Genomic DNA, 21,971 nt, shown 5'->3' with positions numbered 1-21,971 from the left:
ATAGTGTTTTGACAAATAAAAGAAGTTTGTACCACCAAATTTCAATTAAGTCCATCCGATTCATTGTAAGATCGCTGTCGTTTAGCTTGTCTTTTATAAAACACTTCTGGAGCATCCCTACACACAGACCAGCAGTAGTCTGCAAGCATTGCTTCATTCCAACGGCCCTGATATCTCTGTTCCATTAAGGCAATGTCTTGATGGAATCTTTCTCCATATTCGTCACTCACAGCTCCACAGTTTTGTGGGAAGAAATTAAGATGAGAGTGAAGAAAATGAATTTTTAAGGACATGTTGCATCCAAGTTGGTGGTAAGCTTGAAGAAGCTCTTTAACCAATGCTGTGAAGTTATCATCTCTTTTGTTACCTAAAAACCCATGTACAACCCCCTTAAAGGCTTCCCAGGTTCTTTTTTCATTTCCTGTTAAAATCATGTCAAAAGCAGGATCATTTACGATTTCACGGATTTGAGGCCCAATAAAGATGCCTTCCTTGACTTTAGCATCACTCAACCTGGGAAACTTTGCTCTCAAGTACTTAAAAGCTTGTCCTTCCTGGTCCATGGCCTTCACAAAGTTTTTCATTAGTCCCAACTTAATATGTAATGGGGGAAGGAGAACATCCTTAGGATCTACAAGAGGCTCGTAAACTACATTTTTCTCATTAGGGTTTAGGTCTCGTGTAGGCCAGTTCATTTTTTTATAGTGAGATTTTCTATCCCGACTGTCCCACAGACACAAAAAACAACAGTACTTGGTGAACACTAATTGCATTCCTAGGAGTATAGCAATGACTTTCAGATCACCACAGATGTGCCACTTGTGTTGTTCATATTTGATTGATTGGAGAAGTGTTTTCATATTTATATACGTTTCCTTCATGTGATTTGCATGACCTATAGGAATAGAGGGTAGCTGATTTCCATTATGCAGAAGTACAGCTTTTAAGCTTAGTTTTGAAGAGTCTATAAACAGTCTCCATTCAGATGGAGTGTGATCCAAATTCAAGCAGTCCATCAAACCATTAACATCAGAACAAACTACGAGGTTTTCTTTTTTCTCAAAAAAAGGAAGCAAATCTTTTTGACGCTGTCTGTACTGAGATATTTTCACATCATGTTTTAGAAGATTCCACTGTTGTAGTCTTGACCCTAACAGCTCAGCCTTTTCCTTAGACAAGCGAAGATCTCTTATAAGGTCACTCAACTCTGCTTGACTAATTCTGTGCGGATCACTAGACCTATCGCTTACCTCAAAATCAGGGTCATAGGATGTAGAAGGATGGGTTGCTCCTTCTAAACAGTCTTCATCACCTTCCTCTAAAATTTCATAGTTTTGGGGTGGAGAAGGGACTGGCAAATTGTCTGAGTGTGGTACAGGCCAAAGAGCAGATGGGAGATTAGGGTATTTAACCGTTCCTCTTTTCTTCATAGATAAACCTTGCCTAATGGGAGGAGTTAAGCAGAAATAACAGTCATCTGTATGATTGGTAGGCTCACGCCAAACCATAGGTACTGCAAAAGCCATTGCCCGGTTTTTATTTTTCAGCCACTCTCGCAATATGACGGAACAAGAATTACAACATATATGATGAGCCCATGATTTATCTTGGTCCCCAACTTTCACACCAAAATAATGTTCATAGGCTGTCTTAACGGTAGGTGTCATTTTACGTTTCTGAGCCTTAAATGTTATTTCACCACATATATAGCAAAAGCTATCAACAGAATTCACACACTTTCGAGGCATTTCAGATCAGCACTTAAATTAATTTAAAAATCAACTTCACACGATAATTTCAATAGCAACCACGTGCGTACAATTGACAAACTCACATAGGTTATGTTTACTACTCAAGAACAGCTGATGAGAGGGGTGTTATGTAAACAAACATGTGAACCAACTGTTGGTGATGAAATATTTCATTTGTTGAAAACTCAATATACATATATATAATATAATGATACTATATCTTGAAAACAAGAGCTAATATATAATTTTTATGGTCACTTTCGGTTTTAACACGTGGAAATACATTAAAATCATCTAATTTCAACCCCGAAACAAAAACTTTGTTGTGTTGTATGTTCAATGTTCAATAAAGCGAAGTTTCACAGCAACAAAGCAGAATTCTTGCCTTGTTTGATAACCATGGATGAAACATGGGTACATCACTTTACACCCGAGACAAAAGAAGAATCCAATTATTAGTGGCACAGTAAAGGTAACAATCAGCATGGTCACTTTGCCATGTCGCCTTTGATGTGGAAAAGTATCTAGAAGCCATTTTGGGAGGTGCCGATACGAGGGGCAGGACTTGCGAAATAGTTTTGGACAGGTTCGCACTCAAACTTTTTTATATCCAAAATGCTCGTATAATTTTGATATACTTTACGGAATGGACCCAAATTCAATTAATATAATGATTATTGTGCAGACGTTCTTTCTGGGTACATGATTTTTTCAAAAAATGTCAAAACAGCCGAATTATATTTCTAAAATTACGAATAGGAATACAATGGTTCAATTAACTGGAATATGATGGAGAAATTGTCCAACAATCAACTTTTTGGTATAAACTTTATGATCTACCATCTCTTAAAATAAATGTGATTTTGAATATAACTATGGTATCAACCTTGTTCTTTATTATGAGAATTGACGTTCTCTTTGCATTTTAGAATGAACCCTTTTTCAACATAAATGTATTTTTTTTTATATACATAGGTGAGATCTATCCAAAGATCAACTTACTTTTGTTACTCCAATCTTTTCATTCTTTTTCAGTAATACACTCACATAACGTTTTTTACCCTCCTGAAATGTTGTGCGATTATCATGTACCACTTATCGACCCACTTAGGACCCTTCTAGGTTTCCAGGGCAGCTGGTGATTATTATATAAAGAAAATACTAGAAATACAAATTGTTCATTTCAAAATATTTATTCGTGTCTCAAAATTATTATTTTATTCTTCCTTCTTTTTTTGGCAATATTTTTTTGAGATTTGAAATTCCTATTTATATATTTTAATGTATGAAATAATCTTACTCTACCATATAACTTCAAAAGGTGAGATATTGGGAAATTTTCACATGGATGGTTATAATTAAATTGTTCAAACAATGAGGCAAATCCTGCAGTGACATTTGTTCCTACAATATAATTCTCAAAATTGCTTTGGAAGTTTACTTCCAAGGAGTCCGTGGGTTGGGCTACCTATCGGGCGCGTTTCCAGATGGCGGATAGGGGAACGGCCAGGGGACTGGGGGTCCTGTCCGGGAAGCCAATGCGGCCTTACGATAGGGGTCGCCGGACTCCTGGTCAGTGACAGAAACAAGTAGGGTGAGGGGAACTAAAACTCTCCAAAAGCTTTTGCGAAACATGCCACCGTGGACCAGCCTATCCAAACTAAGGTGTAAGGAATCGTGCCGACAGCTGAATGGCCACAGGGTAATATGCAGTTACGAACGATCCCCGGGGAACCGGGCGAAACCTCATTGTAATCAGCCTACCTCTGGTAATGCGGGGCTCTGCCAGAGGTGATCAACTCTTCCTTTGCTACTCATGGAAACACACATGAATGAAACAAACACATAAACAGAAACAACAAAAACACAAACCAATTCCGAGGCTGAACATAAGTGCTCACCTCAACCTGAAGTGGCTGGGGATGAACAGAAATGTCCACCCCAATCTACCGTTTGAAATGAGGCTGGACATAGCAGATCACCTCGCGATGTAATGCAAACGCCAAGGCGTAAGCGCATTTGCGGCGCTGAGGCCAAAAGGAGAAAGAGAGAGAAGGAGGCAGGAGTGGCAGCAACTATAAGTGCACCCTCCTTCTCCCCTACTTCACTTCCAACAGCAAGGGCACTTTCTGCGGCGGGCGCCAAGAGCTCCGCCTTGAATAAAGTCAAGGAACCAGCTGCCCCTGCAAGAAAGCGCCCACACTTGTGCACCTCTACGGAGGGAACCCCAAGAAGATTGAACAAGTCGCGCAACGACCGTAATGTCGCTGCACCTTCCAAAACTTTCGTGGAGGCCGCCGTGAGATACCTCAAGGTTGTCAAAGAGAGTGTGGGCCAAGACTCGGCGAGTCTTGGCCTATACCTGCCCATATAAAGTAGATGTCTCCTACTGACCTGTCAACCTTCCTGTAAATGACAGGATGGGCGATGACCTAGGAGGACAACTTCTTGGGAGGATGTACAATGAGTCACATGTGGCCTAAGTGCTGTGGGTTTACACTCACCGTCCCTACTCTACAGATACAGATACAGACATTGCTGATTGTAACATATGCTGTGACAGTGGACTCAAAAGGGAAAACCGGTTCCAAAGAAGGCGAAGACCGTTTCATCTGCGTGGCATGGCGGAAGAACTAGGCGTCAGTTCCCATGCGATTTTTGATGGTTTCAAACGTATTGGCAAGGTCAAAATGGTCGGAAATTGAGTGCCTCATGATTTGAATGATCAACAGAAATTCTCACGGTTTGAGGACTGTTCTTTTTTGCTTTTGCGCAACCAAACAGATCCTCTTTGGATTGGTTTGTCACGTATGATGGAACCTCTACGACAACAGGAAACGTTTGGGACAGTGATTGGACACCTTAGAGCCACCCAGGCAGTTCCCAAAAGCAAAAATTCACCAAAAAAAAGACCATGGTTACTTTATAGTGGTCAGCGGCTGATGTGATCCACTATAACTTTCTGCAACCGGGCTAAACCATCAGAGAAGAGCACTGTTGTGAGGAAATCGACGAAATGCACAAACAATTGCGTCGATAACTTCGTCACCGGCACAATCTTCGCCAATCAGAACCGGGAGAAAACGGCCTTCGTCGACTCGAGTCGAATCCCGATCACGCAATTTTCATGCTGACGGAATCAATCAACTTGTGTTGCGTTGGCAAAAGTGCGCTGATTCAAATAGTGCTCATTTCCATTGAATTGAATGAGTATATCACCGAGATATAACAGTTTGAATTAGACTCATTAAGACAGACAAACCTTTCGAAACAACCTAATGATACTCCAAATCTTTCAAGGATTTCTCCTGTCCTCATTTTGTATTCCTTTTTTTCAAAAATCGATATTGGATTTCATGACGGAAATTCTTATTTGCTGAAAATTCCAGTGTGTTTTTAATTTTTTTCTTGTTGGATAAAATATTATAACGAGACGTGTTTTTTATCGGTCGTTGTTGTCTAGTGGTTACAGCGGTCCAGTGTCCGCCCCCTGAGAACCCCCGCCATGGAAAAGCGATCTACACCTCTTGCAGCTACAACTCCGTAGTCAGCTACGAATGCAAGTATGGATACACTCTGGTTGGAGAAAGCACCAGGAGATGTGGGGCTGATAGAAAATGGACTGGCGCGCAACCAGTGTGTAAAGGTACAGTAAATAAAACAATATTAAAAAAATTCAATGGACTAAAATCCGTCACAACCATATACGAAAAACTGAAATTGATTGTTTTCTACTAGTCGTAAGCTTCACGTATGACTAACCTTACAAAAACGTATAATAATAATAATAGTAAAGTTTATTCATCCTGTCAATTTACATGAATTATATAAGATTTATGTATGAATAGACAAGAAATCACAGAAGCTCTAAACGTGCTTTAGTGATAAAATAATACTAAAAAAGAATATATGTATAATAAAAGACAAAAGACAAAAAAGACAATATCCATAAAATTACAATGGAGAAATATAAACTTATACTTATTACCTACAATTTAATGTTGTAATACATTAGGTTACATACTAGCGAGTAGTGAATCAGAGGAGAGATGAAAGAGTATAAAAAGTATTCATCATTCGAGTCGACCAACAATGACTTCACGAATTTTTTTCCGGGGTTCTTTATGTATGAAAGATTTCAGTTCTTTTTTGAAGCGATGTGGATTCATAATCAATTTGATTTCATGCGGAAGATTGTGTTGTATAATTTTATTTCTGACCGGGATATTATAAGCTTATTTCGTCATAGTTATGCTATCAATAAAGAGGGTCATAACTCCCTTGGGACATTATAGATTTTATAATTCCCTCTACCTTTCACAAGTAAAAATAAATAGAAATGAAAACTGAACCATATTTTATTTATTCACGTCATTACAAATAATAAATGTACAATTTTGAAATGTTCCCTGAAAATTACTTCCGCCACTGGAAACAATTTCTTCTTTTGTATGGCTGGAGCTTCTGTTCACTACAGTCGAGGTACCTGCCTCTTCTGATGACAAAGTAGACAACATATGCGCCGTTTTATTTCTCAATTCGATGCTATCCTCCAAATACCCCTCCGCCACCGTGGAACTTTTCCAACCTCCGTGTCTTTTTAAGTTAGTCATAGTTGCTCCTGCATTGGCTAGAGCAGTAGCAGAAGTGCGACGAAGGCAATGTCCCGTATAGGAAGATGAGTTTGGCAATCCTAAATACATTGCGATTTTGCTGGGGATTTTCCCAAACATGTTTTTTTCCAATTGGCTGAGATGTACATTTATTTTGTCGGAAGCTCAAAAAAAATCGTTCAATACCTTTAGGACGCAAAGACATATAAAGTCTTAATAAAGGCAAAGCGGAGAACTCTTTTTCATCCACAACTGTAAATTTCTTCGATACACCAGTTTTACTTTCCGGTACGTTCACTACCATAACGGAATCCCGGTCCTCTATATCCGATATCTTCATATTCAAAAGTTCCTGACTTCTGCATCCTCCAAAATAACCCATAATCAAAACAACCTATAACAAAAAAAAGGAAATAAATACACACAATAAGGAAAATAAGAAAAAAATTACCTTATGCAATAAATGAATATCATTAGGAGCGTCCTTTAGGAATCTGATAACATCTTTAGGAGATAAAACAGCAGACTTTTTCGGCTTATAACTCTTACTCTTCCGTTTCAAAAAAGCCTGTAGTTCATTGAACTTGGTGATATCTCGTTTCCCATGTATAGTCACCATCGATTTTAGCATTGACCATTTAGTCCATAAAGAATTCGGACTATACGTTTCTGACTGAAACGAATAAACACAATTACTACCAAATCTACCGAAAAACATAGAAAATTCCTTACCAGTTCTTGAAAATATGCCAGAAATACAGTTTCAGTGACATCTTTTGGCATAACATTTTTCCGTGTCAGCCAGTCCAGATATATCTTGTATTCTTTTTGGTATACGGCTTCACTTTTCGATGGAATTAATGATTCTCTTGCTTGTTCAGCTTTTTTCAAAATATCCTCCATTATATTTGGGGTAGAAAACACGTTTTCACCGCAAACACAGCTTGATAACAAAGTTCTGTTTATAAACAAGTAACATAGCAAAAACCTAGCAACAAGAAAACTCTACTATAATCAACGGTACCTGATTCAAATATACCGGGAAGGTAATGAATTGGTACATTTTTCCGTTTCAAAAATGAACAAAATTTTATTGAAATCGGTCAGAAATAAAATTATCTATGTACCACGGGAATTAATGAGCCTTAATAACCTCAGGCAATTGCTGTCCCTCGGGCCAGAGGCCCTCGGGACGCAAACTTTGCCATCGGTAATTAAGGCCCTCCTAATTCCCTTGATACATTAATAATTATTAGAGCAAGGTATTTATATGAGCGTTGGGATATTAGTTTTTGCATTTGTGGTGTGATATGTTGAATTCGTTGACGTGTATCATATTCATGTGTGGGTAATTCAAATTTTTGTTTTTGGTGGTAATACATATTTATCTTCAGGAAAAAGAGTGGGTAGACATCAAATACACGAGATTCCGCATAGAGAGCGTCAGATGGAAACGTGGGTCCTTTTTTTAAGATAATTTTTAAAAACCGTCTTTGGAGGACCTCAATAGGATATAAATGAGTTTTCTAGCCGTATCGAAGATGGCTCTCAACTAGGGCATAATACAGTGTTTTTACTTGTTTAAGTGGTAGTGAGGATGCCAGGACTTTAAAAACTTGTGGAGAATGAATCTCAGCTTTTGGCATAGAGATTGAATAGGAATGTTCCACTTGAGATGCGTATGTGTACTACCAAATATTTTGAAGATGTTGCTGATTTGATAAGGAACTGTTCTGTTGGAATATTAACTTGAATTTTATCGAAGTTAAGGAAAGTTGTACTATTGCAGCAAAATGGTAGGAAGTGTGTCTTATCAACAATAATTGTGAGTAATTTATGATTTAGTCATTTCCAGATAATATGAAAGTCCGATGCAACTATGTCCCTAAGTTCATCCCACGAATTACCTTCATCAAAAATGGCTGTATCATCAGCGAAACCTAGTATATCTCCCCTAGACTTCAGCAAAAACTTTCCGTTCATGTAAATATTAAAGAAAAGTGGCCCCAAAATTATACCCGGAGGTACTCCATACTGAATAGTGTTGGGATTGCTGCAGTTGTCGTTTATCTTCCCGAATTGGTGTTTATGTTGGAGATAGGATTTTAATTATTTCAAAGTATTACTTCTGACTCCAAAATATTGTAGGGTTTCAAACAGTAATTGATGACTCACCGTATCGAAGGCATTGGAAAGGTCCACGAAAACACATAAGCATGGTGTACTTCCCTCCATGGACTCTGTGATGGTAAATGTTGATCGATACAACCAAGTTGATTAACATTTTATTAAAAATACTATTTAACTTTATGGCTTCAATGCCATAAAATGGCACAGAATTTTCAGAAATCTTCATATATGTTTGAATAGAATAGCTATTTATGATATGAGTGTTGAAAGTAAAACTTACTTTTAACACAAATATCATACAAGGTTTTTTGTATAACTGTCCTGTTTTCATAATAAAATAGATACATTTAATTTTTGGGAAAGAAAGTTTTTGGCTAAACATGGATGTGTAGAGTTACTTCCTTCTTTTCTTTGGAAGACTCCCTCATCCTTCTTTTTTTTTTGTATCAAGATGGAGTAGTAGAAAGCCAAAAACTTTCTTTCCCAAAAATTATTCACTCCTAAAAAATATAAACCCTTCAATTCAAATAAATTCAATATTTTTATAAAAACACATGTTGACGTCTCTTGTCAGTTAACTGTTTTCAGATTCTGCTGTGAAGTGGCCGTGTCAGGTGACGCTGAATTACCTGGTTACTAACAAATAGTATTGTTTACAGCTGACGCGTTCTATTTAAAGTCACATTTAAAATTCTTGCTGGTGTTTAATGTCTTGCATAATAAACAACAATAATGAGGAATTGTGTGTTCCTGGCGATATTGAAGAGAATGTTCCTCCTGACGAAAATCAAGTAGTTTTCATAAAAGAGCTCTAAAACAACGCATTTTAAATTTATCATTTCAACCTTTTTCTTTAAAAAATTATTCAAATACTTAAAAAAGAGGAATGAAATAATCATTAAACATTTAAAGGGATTCGTTTCTATTTCACCGTTTGGCAACATCGGTTACAGCTAATAAAGGACAATGAATCTGTTACCTGTATGAGCCAAACAAAGATGACATATTTCAGAGGCGTGCTGTTCTGTTTACTTATGTTCCGAGTTCCGAAAAATTCTGTGATATATGACATTTTGTGCACCTAACCTATCTTCCTCTAAATAACTAAATAACAAAACAACTGTTGTTTATGTGGCTTGTGGAGGTGATATTGAACTATAATTTATATTTTGCCTCAATTGTTGATTTATAAAGATAATTTTCCTTTCTTATAGTAGAATATCTAGGTTCGTATAAATTATTTCAACTTGATATAGGCCCTGTTGCCAATATGTGAAATAGAAGCAAATCCCTTTAAAAATCAAAACCCAACCTTTGAAACATCAATTTAAATACTTTTCGAAGTGAATTTGAAAAACTCATGAATTAAACTCAACTTTATTTTGTTCAAACTTGCATTTGCTGTAATAACCCAAATTGAGGAACATTCCCCATTGAAATGTTACCAAAAAGATCGACTCATCAGTACGATAATTTTCTTATCTGGTGTAGACTTAAAAACGTCGAAGAAAATTTCAGCGAAACCGTCTTCTCAGTTTATCTTGAAGAGAAATAAAAAATATGGAACTCGTCAACTTTGCGAAGCAAGTTTTCATTGGTAAAGTCGAGTACGCTCGTTGAAAAATGGTGTTAATAACAAGCAAATATTTCAAGGTAATAGCATTCTCAAAGCGGAGAAATGAAAGTTATAGGCCCAAAAAATCGAAAACTCTCACGTTTGAACAAGTCCAGAGGTTTATTAATGACGCGCAAGATGAAAAATGTTTGATGATGAAAGTTGCTACAATTTTTGGAATATATGGAGCCTGCCGGCGTGAAGAGCTGTGCCATTTATTAATAGAAGACATTAAATCAATGCATAAATCAGAAGGTCTTTTGCTTCGTTGCTAGCAGAATCAGGAGCAAATATAACGGATATTGAGAAGCACGGAGGATGGAAGTCTACAACAGTAACTAAGGGTTATATCGATCACTCTATTTCTTATATAAAAAGACTATCGCTGAAAGAATAATCCCAACAGCTAGCTTCAAGAATTGAATGTTAATGCCAATGAAATTGTCAACTCAGCTAGTTCAAAAAATGACAAGGCTCTTTAACATCGCAAAGTATTAATATCAGCAGTTGTTCTAATTGTACTTTCCATATTAATGTTCATAAATGATAATTATAACAATGTAATTAATGTAGCAGGATTTAATTGTATTTATATCTATTGTTCATAATAAAACTTTTTCGAGAATTGAATAGTTATGTTTTGCTTAGTGCTATTTGGTATAAAAATCGTGTTGAAAATACTTTTTACACTACTGTTTAAAATATTTTCAACACGCTACTTTGTAAACATCAACTTTTAATACTCTTGACAACCATCAAAAATGTCACTTTCAATGACAGTTGTACGAAAAAGGTATGTATCAATTGATTAAAAAAATCCAATTGAATTCCATAATGTAAATATTTAATACTCTCCTAATGCTGAATTTTTTGGTCTTATTCTAGATGAAAATGTATCACATACATAACATATTGAATCAATAAGAGGAAAAATTGCTCCTTCAATTGGATTTGTACTCAAAATAAGAAATGCTGTTCCACTAAAATATCTCGAATTGATTTATTTTTCAATAGTATATTCCAAAATTCAATATCTAATATCAGTATGGGAAATGTCAACAAATTCTTTATTAAAATCAATTAAAAAACTTCAGAACTGAACCATGAGGTATATATTCAAGTTGAACTACAAGGAGTTTACAGTCAACTTGTATAAACCAAAAAAACTATTAAATTTGTCATCCTACATACATTCAAATTATGTATGTATTCATTCGATCAAAAATAAGCTAAAACATTCAAATGTGACTTTCAAAATCAGTGGTGATCAACATGATGATTCGACTAGATATTCAGACAATCTAAAATTGATGAAAACGAAAACAAATATTGGGCAAAATTTGATTCATTATGAAGGTATTAATTTTCACAATGAGCTACCGAATGTTAGAAAAAAATATTAAACAAAGATTCCGAATTGATTTGAAAAAATATTTACTATTCGTCTATAGTCCGTTCATAATTTGTCGATAGCACAAAATGAGGGCCCAAGTCATAAAATGGTCGTATAACTCGTAAAATCATAGGCGGAGGTTCCTGAGGTGTTTATTCATTAAATATAAAGCTTCAGTTTATATTCGAAACTTGCCTTGAAAAGGTGAAGTTGTTACGAACGAAAATAATTTTTGGTTTAGTACATTTTTTAATCGCATTTAATTTACGGCTCGTTGGTGTTTCGGCGTCTACGGCAGTAATTAACGTCTCTAATATTTATTTTGCGAATTTTGTGCAGTGCGTGAGTAACTTTTTTTCATATTCCTACAAACATATACGTACCTTTCGTTCCTGCTTGTTTTGTTTGATTGCTTGCGATGGCTTCGTCATCATCATCAACATCATCAAGTTTTACACCGGTACTGTTGCGTACAGTCAGTAAGTCTGTCTATTCACCAAGAGAGAAGACTATTGTTTTGAACGTTCACGATGCTCTGGTTTCTCAGAATCCCACAAACACTGTTCAGAACATAATCAAGAGTTGTGCCAACATGACGGGCGTAGGGGAGTCAACAATATATAGGTTCCTATCAGAAAGAAAAAAAAAGGTATAGCTAACCCAAATACAAACGAATACTCAAAGAGGGGGAGAAAACCTATTGAAATTGATGAATTTGCCAAAAATGGTATTCGAAGGAAAATTCACGAATTTTTTACAAAAAAGAAATACCCAACTTAAACAAAATTTTACAAGAAGTTAGAGACGACCCGGATTTGCCTCATGTCGGACGAACCAAATTGTGGCAAGTTTTAAAAGAATTAAATTTCCGGTGGGAGAAATCAGACCGAAAATCACTTTTGATTGACCGGGAAGAGATAATATGTTGGAGAAGAAAGTATCTAAGATCTATACGAAAATTTCGGGCTGAAGGAAGGCCAATTTACTATCAGGACGAAACGTGGGTAAACGCAGGTCATACTCTCACAAAAATTTGGACAGATAAAAATATATCAAGCTTCAGGCAAGCCTTTATGGAAGGTTGGTCTACTGGTATTTCCCCACCCTCTGGTAAAGGCAGTAGATTAATAGTTTCTCACATTGGCAGTGAAAAAGGATTTGCTAAGCATGGTTTCTTGGAATTTGAATTCAAAAGCACAAAAGACTATCACGAGGAGATGACAGCTGATGTTTTCGAAGAGTATTTTGAGCAGATGATTGAACATATACCACCAAACTCAATTATATTATTAGATAATGCACCTTATCATTCACGACTAGTTGAAAGACTTCCAAAGACTGCGTGGAAGAAACAGGATATCATTGACTGGCTGCGGATTAAGTCCCTGCCTTACGAAGATGGAATGGTTAAAGCAGAACTTTTAAAAATTGCCCGGCAACACAAATCTAAGTTCAAGAAATACGTAGTTGACAAAATGGCGGAAAGACGAAACATCACAGTCCTTAGACTTCCACCCTACCACTGCGAATTAAATCCAATTGAACTCATTTGGGCACAAATGAAAAGCTATGTGGCTAGAAAAAATACGTCATATAAAATACAAGCTATACGTGAATTGTTATATGAGTCTTTACAACATATTACAGAACAAAATTGGCGAGATGCAGTAAGACATGCAATAGAAGAAGAACAAAAAATGTGGGATCTTGACAATATAATTGATGCGACTGTAGAGACACAACCGCTAATTATTAACCTGCAAGACGACTCGGATTCCGAAGATGATCCTGTTTATTTTAAATTTGAATAGTTTTGTAAGTAATCGTAGTTTATATCATTTAAAAATAGGTATTAATTAAATAAATGTATCTTTTACAAATTGCAAGTAACTTATTATTTTTGAATAAAATAAAGAATTTTTTTAAAATAAAAATACAGTTTACAGTACCTACAGTTTAAGAATATTAATACATATATTTATTTATTTAAAGTAACTAATGTTTCAATCATATACTCTACGACACTGGTCACTCATTTCCACTCAAAATACCTACATAATCGGATTAAAAGTTTTATAGCTGTATTGTATTTCTTCAGATACAAGGTGGGTTAGTCGAAAACATCTTAAATTGCCAGTTTTAGTTTGGTTTTTGTTATTATATCATATTAGCTGTCCTCTCTGTATTTCAGTTCTCTAATGAGGGTCAAACTTGCAGTGAGCTATCAACAAATTATGAACGGACTATAGATATATTATGTGATTAGTGCATTTATATATATGCTGATAATCATATTGAATCTTTTTTTTTTTGAGTTTCTGTTCTGTTTCTGGTGCTCTGTTCGTTCTTTAAAATGTCGTAGTTAGTTTTTGATTCATTATTTTTTTTCTCCCTGCAATAAAATCGTATATTTCTTGGGAGAATAACTCATTATATATCACTTATCGTTGTTATTATTGTTGATTATGATTATTATTGAACGACTAGAAATAATGTGATCATTTCTAGAAATCAACTGTGGTCATCCTGGGCGCCTATGGAACGGTTGGTTAGAAAATATAGAAGCTGGAACGGGTTTAGGGGCATCAATTATCTTCAGATGCCACGAGGGAATGCTACTTCAAGGTAACACCTCCACTGTTTGTCAGATTGACGGTAAATGGAGGTATCCTCTTCCAAAATGTTTAGGTGAGTCTGCACATCAACGATTCATGTTGATGATAAACTGGCAAGTCGGATAAGCATGAATGATTAATGGATAGTTATCCTTATCCTATTTTGACCTAACTACAATTATTGGATATATACCCCCAAGGATTATTTTATAGGCGATGATGAGTAGTATAATAATGATACTAGATCCTTTGTTGAATAGAAACTTTCACATACAATGTTAACAGAAAAAGTACACTAAAACATACATTGGAAAAGCAGCCACAGCAGACTTGATAGTATATTGAGAAGAAACAATTGAACAACATTTTCACATACGAAAAGACTCATTTAGGTTGAAAACCGACTTTTCTAACAACAGTGATCTCGATTCTTTTTTGAAACACTCAAAATTATTAATTTCCTCCATATAAGGAAATGATTCATCAAAAATCTTGCAACTAGTATGAAATGGATCCTTTTGTATAAAGTTGTATCGTGTTCACTTGTGGCGTACTTATGATTTTTGCGGGTTCGGTTGAAAACTGATTTATTTTTTAAAACAAAACAAAAAATCTTCGGGATATACATAGATATTAATGGCAAAATGCCCATTTTTCTGGAATGTCATTTACAGTTTTTATTAGGTATATTTTGAATTTTACAAGTATATCTCTTTTTGACAAAAAAAAAATGTAAACTCAACTCCAGTGTACCATAAAATACCTCAGATGGTCATGAACTGTTGCGAAATTATGTTTGTCTCAATATACAGTGCATTTCTTTAATGTCCCCCCCTTTTATTTTTTGAACGGGTCAACTCAAAAAATTTAAATTTTTGATATTGAAATTAATGCATGAATACTTTATTTTTGAAGTGAAATTGATAGATGAAACTTTCAAGATGGCGACAGGGCGCCATCTGGGAAAAAAATTAAATAGAAAGGGGAGTCTTGGGTTAAATTATTTTGAAGCTTCTGACAAATACTTCACAACCCTAGAATATGAAGTCAATATCTTCATCTACTACAAAATGGCGGAACATTTAATAATTTCCTGAAGACAAACACATTAATATCGATATTTCTAGAAATAGCCCTTTTTATCTGTCATATGACAATTCCGTCAACCCGATAAAGTTTGTTAGGTTATTTTCTGTTTATAAAAACGACAAAAAATGTCAGTACGACATTGAATATCATTGCTCAGTTAGAATCCTGATCGGCCCAACCGATGCGAGTGTTAAAAATTCACAAGAATTCATAGAGAAAATAAAAGTTATTAAATTAGGAGAAGGCGAATTATTGGTATCATTCGATGTGAGTTCCTTATTTCCAAGCGTTCCAATATCACAAGCTCTAGAGTGTTTGAGGTATCTTCTGAAATCGAACAACTTAGCAAATGAAGCTGTTGAAGAATACATTCAACTCACCAAGCTTTGCATGGATCAAAATTGTTTTCAATATAATGGCTCGTATTATGAACAGCGTGAAGGAACGGCTATGGGTAACCCATTGTCTCCATTTATAGCGAACCTATTCATGGGTAGGTTTGAGACGGAAGCTGGGTCTGGATCAGGTATGTTGATGACATATTCGCTGTAGTGGATACAAGGATAACCAGAATCGAGAATGTCCTTTCAGCACTAAACAATAGGTGTAAGAGTATAAAATTCACATATGAAGTAGAAAAAGAACGAAAGTTGCCGTTTTTAGATGTATTGGTCATAAGGAACAAACAGAACGAAATTTAATTTGACATGTACAGGAAAGACACGGGCACTTTTAGATACATTCCCAATGACTCGAATCATTGTCCACAACACAAAATGGCGGCACTACAATTTCTGGTACACAGGTTAATAACTTTTCCTTTAAAGAAAGATAAGTACGACAATGAAAAGAGAGTGATTCGGTATGTAGCTGAAGCAAACGGTTTCAACCCACCACAAGATAATTTGAAAATGTAAGTTTAGGGAAGCACTTCGTAAATCTTCGACTTTTCAAAAAGAGGAGAATAATAACAAGTTTATAGTAATCCCATATGAACCCCAATGCACGAGAGGGCTTCAACATATATTCGATAAAGTAAATATGAAAGTTGCATATGAAACTTCTCATAAAAATGCAACAGCTTCTTGGTAATCTAAAAGATAGACTAGAAAACACAGAAAGGTCGGGGATTTACGAAATCAGTTGTCAAGATTGCAACAGCAAATACATCGGCCAGAGCCGACGAGCGATTAAAACCCGCTTCAAGGAGCATTGTGCACACATGAAATACGGAAGGATAGAAAAATCCAGTGTCGCCCAACATGCTCTAGACAAGGACCACAGAATTGGTGAAAACAATTTGAAACTGATTAAGCATGTGCATGACACCAGGCTACTCGATGCATGTGAGAGTCTAGAGATAGCAACATGTAAAAACAGCATGAATGGCGATAAGGGACCCATACTGTTTAGCCCGCTTTTTAATCTTCTGTTAGGAAGAGAATAATTACTAAGAACTAGCAGGTAGTTAATAACCGAGAAATTCCATATTGGACTTCAGGTATACAACCTCAGGTAACAAATTTTAATATATAAGGACTAACCATACTAGACTAGGTATCAATTTTCTTTCCCTGAGGATGCTAACTTTGTTGGCGAAACGCGCGTCGAGTGCAAAAATATCGGTTTGGTGTTAGGGCAATTGATCTCGAAAAAAGTTATTCTAGAATATTCTCATTTAGTTTTCGGTGTTACTAGTAGAAAGGTACCACGTCAAAAATCTCTAAAATGGTCAGTTCTCGTCCATTGGAAGAAAAAATTGAAGCGATTTTTATTTACGGTGCGACGCGTAACTTTCACGAGACCGAAAGGATTTTCAATGAATGTTTTCCGAATCGTCCTATCTGTAGAAAATATTTGAGAGAACGAATTGTTCCATTAGATAAATACTACATACTATTAGTTTGGATCAAACTTTTCGAGAGGACAGCAACAAGAGAGATATCAAGTGGGTAATAGAATGAACATTCTATATAATCAAATAAAGACTGGGTACGGAGAAAGTAGAGCCAGAAAAAGGCCATGTGAACGAGGCGGTTACAAAATCAGTTGGGTTTTATTTTTCCCTGTGTGATATAACTTGGCTACAATTGAAATCCTCAAAAGTTCACTGAATTTCGTTTATTTCTATCTATTGAACTTTTTCAAAGATTTTCATAGTGTAAATTGAAAGGGGTATATTTTGAGATTAATTTTTGAGGAAGAACGGTTTTGGCCTTCTACTTCTTGTATAGGAAGATTAGGATGATTCTCACTTTTTTTTGTACAAAATGGAGAAGTGAAAAGCCAAAACCTTCCTTTCCCAAATTTTTCTCTAGTGTTTCTTTTTCACAATTGTTCTAGCTATCATTTTGAACCACATAAATATTATATTGAAAGTGAGTGTTTTTTCAGCACCATGTGTTGTACCCCACGTGACCCAGGGCAGAATTTTTTTGCTCAGTAAAAACGAAACTGCAGTGACATCGACGGTTGTCCAACATGGAGAGGCTCTTTCTGTTGTATGCGACCCTCTTTACGAGTTTCTAGCTAGCCTTTCACCTGTGAATTGCAACAATGGCACTTGGACTTTCATACCAAAGTGTGATCCTGCAAGGTAAGTTACCATATTACTAATCTCATATTGCTGAAATAGTTTGGTTGGAGTTTTGAACAATTTCAAACATCAGGATAATAAATTTTGGTAAATGTAGATATTGGCTTACAAAGGGATGAAAAGAGCAATAAACTTCAAAATAAACTCTCCATCAAGATGTGGAGATCTTGCAAAGAAGCAATTCTCAGACACAAACTGGTAGAAAAAGCCGTCTCGAAACTTCTTCCATATGAACATTGAATTACATGAAAGAAAAGCTACTTTTTCGAAAACTACTTCGATATATACACAAATAACTTATTCAGTCATTCGGCATGGACCAATTGAATCAGATATCATTCACAGGATTGCTACACAATATAGTAAACGAAAGAGGTAAAATTTCGCTTACGTGGAGCACTGTCATACTCAATAGCGAACATCCCATGTTTTGGAACAAGACACTTGCCTTGGAATTTTTTCCTGACGTTTCGCGAGTATCTATCCGTGTGTGTGAGTTTTCGATACACTTTGTGGGGTTGCACGCACTATCGAACCACCATCCTAGCCAAAAGAGAGGAGTTATCTCCACTCTAAGGGAACGGGCTCGGAGAATATGTTAACCAGAACATCTGGAGAGGGAACTGAAATACCTGGAAGTGACCTTGAGATCGAATGGATACAGTGCCTCCGAGACCAGAAGAGCCATGAGACCGCAGGGCACCACGGTTCAGAAAGCGAAAAAGGATCAGATGGTTGCACGCGCATATCTACCGTTTGTCCCTAGGGTCACGGATAGAATTGAAAAACTATTGGGCAAACACGACATCGAAACAGTCTTCAAACCCACGAGGAAGATACAACAAAGCCTCAGGTCGGCTAAAGACAAAAGAGACCCATTATCAGCAGCAGGAGTCTATCGCATTCCGTGTACTTGTGGAAAGGTATATATCGGAACCACCAAACGATCCATGGGAACAAGACTAAAAGAGCATAAAAGGAACTGCAGACTAGGCCAAACAGAAAAGTCAGCTGTGACAGAACACACACTGAGTGAAGGAGACCACATAATTTTGTTTGAGAACACACAACTTATTGTCCCCAACCAGGGATACTATACCCGACTGGTACGGGAGGCAATAGAGATCCACAAACACATGGATAATTTTAACAGAAAAGAAGAAGAGGTGAACCTCAATCAAATATGTAACCCCATTCTGGAGAATTCGAGAATAACGAACAGGACAACAGGCAGCAAGATTGTTAATGTTCCAGGTTCAAGTGCAGGTACGAATACAGGTACAAATTCAGGTACAAATACAACTGATTACCTGACAAGGCCTAAATACGCTTTACGAAGCCTAAAAGGGTAGTCATCGGACAGCAAGCCATGATGGTTAAACCTATGAAGAAGCTAGCCACTCGCGCCAGCGAAACGTCAGGAAGAAATTCCAAAAACCCACAGCTTTCAAACTCGAAAAGCAACGACACTGAACTTGAATTATGTTGGAACAACATCCAGAAGTCTTAATGATAGGATATCATAACATAAAAGTGATATAGAACTCGATAAGAAAGCACGTGCATTAGCATAACCTGCTATAGAAACAGAACATAAACCATATTACTCTAGTTAATTCGTGCAGAAAAAAAAATTAAACGACTTCTTCATGCTTCTTTGAAAAAACCATTCATGTGAAGATACGACTATTGTCAAACAAAAAATTTCATATATATGTTTTTACTTTTCAAAAAATAAATAGATAAGAACTATTTTGTTCATTTCATTCCCATATTGATTTCATTTTTATAGCCTCCGGTAGACAGCTGTTTCGGCCTATTGGGCATCGTCAGTACCGGGCAGTCGGTCCTCGATTGAAGACAAAATGTGAATAACCAAGAAAAGTACTTTTCCTCAATCGAGGACCGCCTGCCCGGTACTTATCTATTTATTTTTTGATTTTCATGGAATTATTTTCCAGCAGCTTGACTGCATTAACCTTTCCCGATTTATACTTTTCTTAACCATTTTATTTGTTGATTTCATTGTATTAAAATCATTTTCACTGTGAGTATGACTTTGTAATTTTATTCGAAGAAAAAATACATAACTCAATGAAGTATAGGCCCAGAAGAAGTAAAGCAGAGTTTTTATTTTCGATTTTTGAGTGAGAGACCCTGTTAATCCATTTTTCGGTACATTTCTCCAGTCGCTAGCATAATCCATTTTATGAATCAAAGACAGATAAATACATAAAAGCATTTCGTTGATAGAAAATCTCTGGAGTTGGCTATTATAAAATATATTTTAATTTTGTAGATGCAAGCTGCTGCCAAAATCTCCCAGAAACGGCATGGTTCTAGCTCCAAAAACAGACCATGGAATGAAAGCGAGATTCAGATGCAAAGACGGTTATCAACTCAAAGGCGAGGATCTTATGGAATGCTCATTCGGAAACTGGACAGGAGAACCACCAAAATGTGAAGAGGGTATGTTAAAGTCTTCTACTTCTTCTCAAAATCCCCTCCTCTTCCCATGGTTCACATTTGCCTTCGAATTTCCAGTATACTGTCCGTATCCGGGAGCAATCGAAAACGGAAAAATTCTCCTGGTCGGGAATATGGGATTGTACGACTATAGACCGTACGTCAGGAAAGTAACAAACAATAAGCAAATCATGTATGACTGCGATAAAGGATATGTGCTAGCAGAAGGACCACCCGGAGCTACTTGCATTGGGGGACACTGGAGTCCCAAACAGCTTCCAAAGTAAAGTATTGATTCATTAATGATTCCAAAGTTCATTATGAATGTCGTAGGCGATAGGAAACACTATCTCCTCCTCTATTTTTCAGATGTATGCTGGGTCAACACCCTCGTATTAGATGGAATAGAAGAAAGCGTTCCATTATAATGGAAAAATATAAAAGAGCCTTCATTCGGCACCACAAATTGATCTACGACAATATTGATAAAAGATATATCCACAATTATTTGCATCTTGCCAAGAACGATTTTCCATCGATGAAGAAGAGAATGTATTTTTCGGAGTCCTTGTCGAATAAAATAGCAAATGCGTTGAGAACCCATGGCTTGGTTAGGCGAAAAAGAGCACTCAAAGGTTAGCAGTTTGTATGAATGTAGTATGCTAGAGAAGATGTTACATCTCGACCAAAAAGATCTGTTCGGTTACTCGTTTTATATCTCTTTGAGAGATAATACAACTCCGTTATCCCACACTGCATGATCTCCTGATTTGATAAGAATCAACTAGTTCCTCCTCTTTCAATCCGAAACAAGCACAACTCACAAATACCACACAATGGGCTGATTGAAATGAGACCTACGTCATTGTTAATTTTTCTACTGCCATACCCCATTCTTCAGTAGCCTGGATACACTAGGCTTCAGAAAGCTTGTTAAACTTTGCTTTGAAAGCGTAGATAACTTGGCTCTGAAAGCGTAGATAACCAGGCTTTGAAAGCCTAGATAACGCATTCTTGAACTACTGTAGAGCTCATGAATTTTTTTTTCAAACCCAAATGGTTGCTTGGTCAACAATCTATTTTTCTTTCCCATATCTTTGCTCTTCCACAAAGCTGTTGTTTTGAAAAATCTGGAGAAACCTAATGGACAGTTAGATCCTACGGTGTCCAAATATTGTATCCATTTTTTCCTCTTTTTCTGATTGAATATACTTTGATTTTAGTTCAAATGCCAATATTCTCTCTACCTACTTATCTGCAATTTTGTATTATACATATGTACTTTAGTTTTCCGAAAATATGCATTGGATGATCCTTGGTGAAGATCCAAAATTCATCTGCTGTTTCATACAAGGCAAATATTGTACTACTCACACGTCCGTTTTGAAATTAAAAAAAAAGTTTTTTTTTTCCGTTTCATCAATTCCGTGAGTTCAGAAATAACTCTTCTATACTTTTCCATGTGAGTAGTAAAATTCTAAAAGTTTCACCATTCAAAAGGTCTCTCGATCCTTTGTTATTTGTTGAACTATTCAGTTGAACATATACAGGGTGTAACATAAGTAAGTTAAAATATTCAAGTGACGTATTCCTGAGACAATTTCAAGAAAAAAAGTCTATATGAAATTGTGATACGGGGTGTTAAAATTGATTTTTTTTTGTTCGCTTTTTGAAAATAACTCTTGCAAAGAATAAGTTATTTG

General features: G+C 36.2%; 2 protein-coding genes across 4 annotated transcripts in view; one reads left to right on the top strand and one right to left on the bottom strand.

Moving 5' to 3' along the window:
• Nucleotides 1-21,971, top strand: part of Hasp (Hig-anchoring scaffold protein) — a 92,338-nt gene that overhangs the window by 34,535 nt on the left and 35,832 nt on the right. For all 3 annotated transcript variants that reach the window (XM_074180812.1, XM_074180811.1, XM_074180810.1), the window contains exons 7-12: nt 5,215-5,397; nt 14,011-14,190; nt 17,601-17,802; nt 20,102-20,271; nt 20,347-20,551; nt 20,638-20,903. In XM_074180812.1, coding sequence (XP_074036913.1) covers nt 5,215-5,397; nt 14,011-14,190; nt 17,601-17,802; nt 20,102-20,271; nt 20,347-20,551; nt 20,638-20,903 — 1,206 coding nt within the window. The remainder of the gene's footprint in view (nt 1-5,214; nt 5,398-14,010; nt 14,191-17,600; nt 17,803-20,101; nt 20,272-20,346; nt 20,552-20,637; nt 20,904-21,971) is intronic.
• LOC141485014 (uncharacterized) lies at nt 6,092-7,577 on the bottom strand. Its single transcript, XM_074180813.1, has 3 exons — nt 7,097-7,577; nt 6,816-7,037; nt 6,092-6,758 (listed from the first exon to the last, which is right to left on the bottom strand). The coding sequence occupies exons 1-3, from the start codon at nt 7,265-7,267 to the stop codon at nt 6,357-6,359; spliced, it is 795 nt and encodes a 264-aa protein (XP_074036914.1). The 5' UTR covers nt 7,268-7,577; the 3' UTR covers nt 6,092-6,356.

This window comes from Leptinotarsa decemlineata, unplaced genomic scaffold, assembly GCF_025532065.1.
Source record: "Leptinotarsa decemlineata unplaced genomic scaffold, Ldec_3_MD MMD2_tig00026307_RagTag_RagTag, whole genome shotgun sequence".
In the NCBI taxonomy this organism is placed as follows: domain Eukaryota; kingdom Metazoa; phylum Arthropoda; class Insecta; order Coleoptera; family Chrysomelidae; genus Leptinotarsa; species Leptinotarsa decemlineata.
Note: the sequence above shows the minus strand (reverse complement) of the source record. Positions and strands in the feature narration are given on the sequence as shown.